Source organism: Poecilia formosa, unplaced genomic scaffold (assembly GCF_000485575.1).
Source record: "Poecilia formosa unplaced genomic scaffold, Poecilia_formosa-5.1.2 Scaffold956, whole genome shotgun sequence".
NCBI classification, from domain to species: Eukaryota; Metazoa; Chordata; class Actinopteri; order Cyprinodontiformes; family Poeciliidae; genus Poecilia; species Poecilia formosa.
Genome location: NW_006800895.1, coordinates 46715 through 54072, shown reverse-complemented (window position 1 = coordinate 54072; position 7358 = coordinate 46715). Strand labels below are relative to the sequence as shown.

Genomic DNA, 7358 nt, shown 5'->3' with positions numbered 1-7358 from the left:
TCACCTGTTTTTGCCAAATAGAGCCAGGACAAATACTCTGCCTATACTTTGACTTGAAAGAGGCAATTCTGCAACCGATGATGAAAATCGTCAGATTTTAGAATTGAAGACGTTGATTTTCCACCCTGTTATGGGACAATCCACCATGTGATGTTCCATTCCACGTTTTTATTAAATATTGTTACAGAAACATTAAGTACTGTAAATTTTTCTGTGCCATGTTGGGAATTGAAGACCAATAAATAAAAATATTGGTATAAGTTTTTAAAATTACCAATATTTTCTATGCTGTCAGTAATAATGAGTAAAAAAAAAAAATTTTTTTTTTTACAATACAGACATAAATGATTCGTAACTACATGATGTGCTACAATTTCAAAAATAAAACATATTATATAGTAAAAGGGACACACTCTTTTTAAGAAAAAGTTATTTTTCAAAATTTACATGTTTAACTATTTGTGGTCTATATGTAAATGTTCATAACAGGGTGGAACACATTCAGAGACAATGGTGAAAAAAACACCTGTAATTATTAATTTATCCAATCCTGAGCTTGCCCATTATTAATTTCTTATTGTTAAACATGTCAGTGTTGTAACATAATATTTAAAACTTAAAACATTAATACTTTTTTTTTCAAATGTCTTGAAGCCGAAATGTTGCCGCAAAAAAAGAATCACCCATCTCCCCAAGGTAAAAGAAAGCAACAATATGTTTTCTAAAAAAATGTACAAATACGTAACTTGGACATGTAACTTTAATCTGATTATTGGATTGTAAATAGTAACATGTTAGATTACTCGTTACAAGGGGTCAGATTAGAGTAACGCGTTGATGACAATTGTTTGACATTTTTGCTCAAGCTATTTACGGATCGTTCAGGTGTCTGATACGTGTCCCCCCCAGTGATAAACTTGTTCCTACGCCCTTGGGTATGACAGATAGTCAGAACACCGGCACTGTTCTTGCCTCGTGGCAGGGGGCGCTCATGATCCCAGACATTGGTCTTGTGACTCTGAATCTGCAGAGTAAGAGACAGTGAGCTAGCCACACAGTAAATAAGTCATTTGCAGCGATATATTTGTTGTTTTCTTCTCTCTTCCGATGTCAACATGGATGACTACATTTCTACACTTACAAAGTTTTCTAAAGTGGATTTTCAACTGAAGTAGGAAATAATACTAAAGATTGACCAACATTGGAGCTGAAAGGTTTGCTTCAAATTAAGACATAGACAGGCACCCGCTGTTTTCAAATGTAAAGAAAAGACAGGCTTTGTGGATGTCCTACTAGAAACTGCCTTTTCTGCTTTCCTTGCCTTCTTTTCTCAACTTGTGGCACTGTGTGGACTCAGATGGGATTTTGTGACAAATAATTCGCTAAGAAGCCTTTCAAATCATGAGTGATCGACCACTAATATAGAAAGCCAGATCGCACTAAAACCATTTGGGATTTGTGCTGAATGAGCGGAGCACGGGCTTCATGTATAAGTAAAGGTAAGGCGGCAATAATAATGATAATAGTAATAATAATAATAACAATAATAATAATGACTTATTTACTGTACTCTTTCTGCACAAAGCTATCAGTTCACCCAAAGCCAAGTCTATCCTTGACCACAAGCTGAGAAAAGAAGCCAAGGAAAGCAAAAAAGGCAATTTCTAGCTGGACATCCACAAAGCCTGTCTTTTCTATACCACTTAGTTTGAAAAGAGTGGTACCCTTCTGTCTCATAGTTTGAAGCAAACCTTTCAGCTCTTGTGTTGGTCTTCCTTTAGTCATTATTTCCTGCTCCAAATGAAAATCCAATATAGAAAACTATAGTGTAGTGTAGAAATGTAGTCATCCATGTTGACGTTGGAAGAGAAAACAATAAATATATCGCTGCCCTTGACTTATTTACTGTATGGCTAGCTCGTTGCCTCTTACTCTGCAGACATGGAGTCACAAAACCAATGTCTGGGATCATGAGCTCCCCCTGCCATGAGGCAACAGAACTGCCTGCCTCACATCAAATATCTTCGCTGTCGTTTATGATCACTCCTCAGCACACGAAACACATTACACTCACAGTTGGTGACAAAAAAAACGCTGTACATTATACAAATAAGCTCAATTGCGGAAAATCAGTTCATATATTGAATGTTTTTAACCATTTTATTGGTGACATACAGACAGAAGGAACATGCTCCCATCAAAGACACTCTCTGAAGAGGAAAAAACATAGCTGCTTTGTGACTTTAATTTAAATTGCAAAAGTTTTTCCAAGTCTGGTATTTTAAAAAATTCTGTAAACAACAATTTAACAATTAAAAAAAAATCTCTTTAGATCCATACAGTCTAAATGTGTCAGCATCATAATAAGGTCCAAATATATATTGGACGTTCTGAAGCCTCTCTGTCCGTCCAGGACTCTGAGCTCTTCTAATCAGATGCTGCTGTCGGTTCCCAGAACTCATTTTAAAACTCGTGATGATAGAGCATTTCAGGTGGAGCCCCGAGGCTCTGGAACGCTCTCCCTCTATCGATTTTGCTCCAAGTCATCTGACGCATTTAAAAAGTCTCAAGACTTATCTCTTCAGACTGGCTTTTGGTTAATTTTCTTAACTGGTTTCAGATTCTTTTATTATTGATGTGTTTCCTTTTGTAAAGCACTTTGTGATTTTTATGTCTGTGAAAGGTGCTATATAAATAAAGTTTACTTACTTAGTTACTTAAAAGCTGCAAGCTGTTCTTCAAAATAACTGTTGTTACTGATTTATCACAAAATACAGCGCAGTTAAAATTTAAGATTTAATTAATGTAGACAAAGTGACAAACTCAAGGTGAAAAAGAGAGCAAATATTTTTAGGATGATATATATATGGCTTGTCCAGAAAAGGTAAACAGCTACCCCAAGATGAAGAAGTAAAGAGTCCTCACCACTTCCTGCACCAAACTAATGAGCTCCATGAGGCGACGGCGCAGTTTTCCCACTTCCTCCTTCACCTTGGTGACGTGCTGTTCATAAATCTCCACCAAAGGCTTGAAGGTGTGGCCGCCGTGCTGCAGACAACAAAGAGATCTATCATTCAGCTGCTTCAACCTCTAGAAATATTTTCTGATTAATTCAAAATGTGACTAGAATAATTATCTGATTATTCTAGTCAATAATCAGATAATTGACTAGAATATAGTTTCTGCTTAGTATTCCATTTGTTGACTTTTTTTTAGATAAAATTGATTTTATAGAGAAAGTTGACTGAGTAATATAGCAGTATCTGTGCATGTGATTCTTCTGATTTATTTATAACTTTGGATTCAGTCTGTAACATATAAAACATAAAAACAACAGCTCTAAACATTACCATTCCTCCCCAGAGGGCACACTGGTGGCAGATGCATTTCTTACAGGTCCAGCAGAAAACACTCAACTTCTCATGGTGGTTTTCACATCTGCTCAGTGTTGATGAAGAGAGAAATAATTGTTTTATTTTTGTTAATTTTGTTCTGTTTTCAAAAAATTGATAGGGTTTATCAACTGTTCTCTAATATATTAAAGCTTAAAACTGTTATAGGGCCTTTAAAATCTAAATAAGTTGCTGCTGGCCACGCCCATGCCCCAACTCATTTTCAAATTCTACAACTTTACATCTCAGAAAAGAATGACCTCCTGCACAACCAACAAGAATACAACAAGTGGTTTCTGGATGACAAGTCAACAACACTTCTCTTTTCCAGCAGCCTTTCAGTGCATATCATTATAGTCGAATGTGACTTAACAATTCAGAGGTTTTTGAAACGACTCATTTTCCAGACACCAAAAACTTTAACTTATTGTCAAAAATAAGTAGGAAAAAAACACGTCATGGCGACTTTTTTGGGCTTCTTCTAAAAACCCCAAATGGAAGTATAAAAACATCTAAAAAGTGAATTTTTCATAATAGGTCCACTTTAAAAACTGCCACAGGGTTAAATTATAAAACAAAAAAAAGTGAAAGGTTTTAGGAGACACTCACTTGTCTTTGTCATTGTCCTCATGTTTGGTGAGACTGCAGAGTTGCAGGGTGTCCAGCTGCTGAGTGACCTCCTCAGCCCAGCGACAGTTCACCAGTTCCCTCAGCTGCAGTGGAGCTCTGTTTGAACAACAAGCACTAAAACTGTAACTGATTCACAATTGACACGTCTGACAAAATATAACATTAACCTTGTGTAAATTAGGCAGGTTGCTGCCTTCAAAGCTTTAAACACAAGGTAAGATTTGGTAAGATTTTTGTACAACTTGAAATTTCTTTTAATAAAAATACTAAGGCAGTATCTTAAGCTAGAAATGCAGTACTTCGTTGAGACAAATACAGCTGAAAGTGAAGATCTGTGTGGATATAAGAAGGTGTAAAGCTTCTCACCGACAATGTGGACATTGGGCTCTCTGCTCAGTCAGCCATCGCTGTCAAACAAGAGATTCCAGCTCAAATACAACCAACACAAGGATACAACATAAGATTTACAGGAACATATGAAGGTTAGCCTAAGATCCTTACAAACACAAAAACAATCTGACAAAATCTGATTTAACAAAACCACTGTTCTGGAATATTTAATATAAGGCTTTAGACATGGAACCTGCAAGAACTTGATGGATGGTTGGATGAATGGATGGGTGGATAGCTTTATGGATAGATGGAATGTTGGATGGATGGATGTTTAAGATAACATCAAAGGGAAAAAGGATAGAAATTCAAATATCTTTCAACACTTTATTTTCTATTCCTATATTTATTCTTCTTATAAAAATCTAGCTTGTCCAGACTTCTCTAGATTGTGGAGGAAACCTATAAATAATTTTCCCAGACTTCATCCATGTTCTTCTCTGGTTTATAATAAACATTGTTCTTCAAAGCAAAGATTAAAGAACTGTGCTTTGCAGAGAAAACAGGTCAGTTCCAGTTTGTTGACCACACCCACCCGAATGCAGCTGAAGCAGCAGAGTTTGGAGCAGTGGGGGCAGAGGCGTGCATCCCTCAGTTTCTCCATGCAGATGAAGCAGCGAAACACCTCAGCAATGCTCTGCAAAAAGACAGAGGACAGTTCAACACCAAACTCCCCACATGGCTAAACAAACATCACTGAGACATGAGTCAAACTTCCTGCCCATGTTGTATGGGTTAAATAAGTACAACTGTAGTCCATATGTACTCACCTCAACACTTTGTTCGTCCATTTCAGCCAGTTTGAAGTTGTCAGGTTCAGCAACTTGAAAAAGTTGTTTGAAATAAAGTAAACATGCAGCACCTGCAGATAAGATAATATTAGATTTTTATGAATGATTACTGCAACCAATATCAATGTGACTTTTTTTTTCCAAAAGAATTTGAAACAGGTAAAGAACTGAGATTAGAGGAGTTCTAGGTGGAACATATTTACAGAAAAAGAAAGTTTTTCTTTTTATCTTAAATGCAAATTGTATGTATTTTAGCACAAATTTGGCTTACTTACTGCTCTGACTGTGTTGTTTTTCCAGGAAATTGCCTTTTTTGAGTCTGTATACTCTAGTTAATGATTAATTGATTACTAAATTAGTTGACTATTATTTCAATAATCGATTAATCACACTTAATTGTTTCAGTCCTTAAACTCCTTAAATGAGCCACACTCTACTATCAATCAACACATCTTCTGAACCCTCTGAGCGGTTTTTAGTGTCACAGGACAGCTCGCCAATCTAATATAGAAACACAGACAAAACACATTCACACCTAAAGGCATTTTTTTAGAGTAATTAACCTAACAGTCTTGTTTTTGGATTATAGGAAGAAACTGGAGTGCCTGGAGATAACCATGTTGGAGAAAATGCTGATTCAGGAGCTTAAGGGCTGAGCAGTAGCCAATGAGCCAATGTAGTCCTGACTCTGAACTCAACTTAAATCTGTTTGACCCCTAAGTGTCATCTGATGGTGTATCAGAGACAAATGTGACCCACATGATGGCGTCAAGCCCTTCATGTGCAAAAGAAAATCCCTCACAAGACTGAAGAAAAGTAAAACAGTTAAAACTACTTCAAATAGTAACACTGTTGAAGAACTAAGTCAATTGCTGTTTTCCCGTTACTTAGGAAAGAAAGTAGCATCAAGACTCTTAATTGATTTATCAGCGAGCGATATTATCTCTCTCTCTCTCTCTCTCTCTATATATATATATATATATATTTGTATTGTTATCATCATTATTAAAATTATCATAATTTTAAAAAACGGCGCAGATGACAAAATATCACATCTACAAAGTACAGTTTTACTTTGGCACAAGCAGTTTTAAACGGATAGCTGGATGTTATACATGAATGGGCCCAGTCTCAGAAGACATTAATATGTCAAAAGAAAACAGAAGAAAAAAAAACAGCGCTGTCGCTGATCAGAACTGCTCATACTATAACTAAACACAAACCCGATAAATGAACCCAGACTGACTGAAAAACAGGACAGCTTTTTTTCTCCTCCCCAGAGAGCAGTGAAGCCATGATGTAGCAGCCTTCTGCGGGAGGCTGCCTCACCTCTTCGGAGTCTCCTCCTCGGCTCCCTCTGCTTCACCTGATCAACAAACCGTCACAAGTGGCTGCATCACATTACAACATCGCCATCAGTTTGCAAAGAACAAGTTAAACAAAACAATTTGCGTCTTAAAAAAAAAAAAAAAAAGCTCGATTAGGTTTATAAGAACGTCGTCTCACAGCGTATTATTGAAAAGGCCACATTCTGGGCCAAACTGAAGATGTAGCTGTTTGCACTGTCCCCTAGCGATCAGCTTCTTCTGTGGATTTTCACCATAGTCACCACTCCTCTACGTTCCATTACCGCCCCCTGTTGTTACAGTGGGTCATTACAGCCTTTGTTGAACAAGCCGAAAGCGCTTACAATCATTAAAAAAGAATGTGTTCCTATGACTCATTTATCAGATCAAAGGTACCTTTTGAAAATAAGAACATCCACAACAGAATAAAATATAAATATATTCTTTATTGTCCCTTAGTGGGGGAAATTCAGGTGTACCAGCAGGCCAAATGAAACCATACATTCACACAAAGGTAACAAGACAAAACGAAAAGAGACTCTGCAGTAAGGACAACTTTACAACATAAGAAAAAAGAAATACTACACTCGCACTACAAATAGCATTCTCATATAAAAAGAAATCTGCAAAGGATAAAGGTAATGTTAAAAAAAGCAGGTACAAAACTTTTTTTTATTTTTATTAAATCCACATTTCTAAGTGGAAAAATCCTTAGATAACATAAAAAAAGACTTGAAACCATCAATCATGAATACACCCTTTGTCTTTTTACTCTAAGTCATCCAGTTGGAGAATGTTTCTGAATATAT

At 36.4% G+C, this 7358-nt stretch overlaps 1 protein-coding gene across 3 annotated transcripts in view; it reads right to left on the bottom strand.

Moving 5' to 3' along the window:
• LOC103132205 (E3 ubiquitin-protein ligase TRIM37-like) overlaps window positions 1-6797 on the bottom strand; it is a 7939-nt gene extending 1142 nt beyond the window's left edge. The window contains exons 1-8 of one of the 3 annotated variants that reach the window (XM_016667221.1): window positions 6710-6771; window positions 6533-6569; window positions 5183-5274; window positions 4948-5049; window positions 4389-4429; window positions 4002-4118; window positions 3351-3438; window positions 1876-3048 (exon numbers count right to left, since the gene is read on the bottom strand). In XM_016667221.1, coding sequence (XP_016522707.1) covers window positions 2893-3048; window positions 3351-3438; window positions 4002-4118; window positions 4389-4429; window positions 4948-5049; window positions 5183-5203 — 525 coding nt within the window. In that variant the 5' untranslated portion in view covers window positions 5204-5274; window positions 6533-6569; window positions 6710-6771 and the 3' untranslated portion in view covers window positions 1876-2892. Of the gene's footprint in view, window positions 1-1875; window positions 3049-3350; window positions 3439-4001; window positions 4119-4388; window positions 4430-4947; window positions 5050-5182; window positions 5275-6532 lie in introns of those variants that run through there. The other 2 variants (XM_007543972.2, XM_016667220.1) reach the window with 2 other exon arrangements.
• Window positions 6798-7358: the final 561 nt, after the last annotated feature.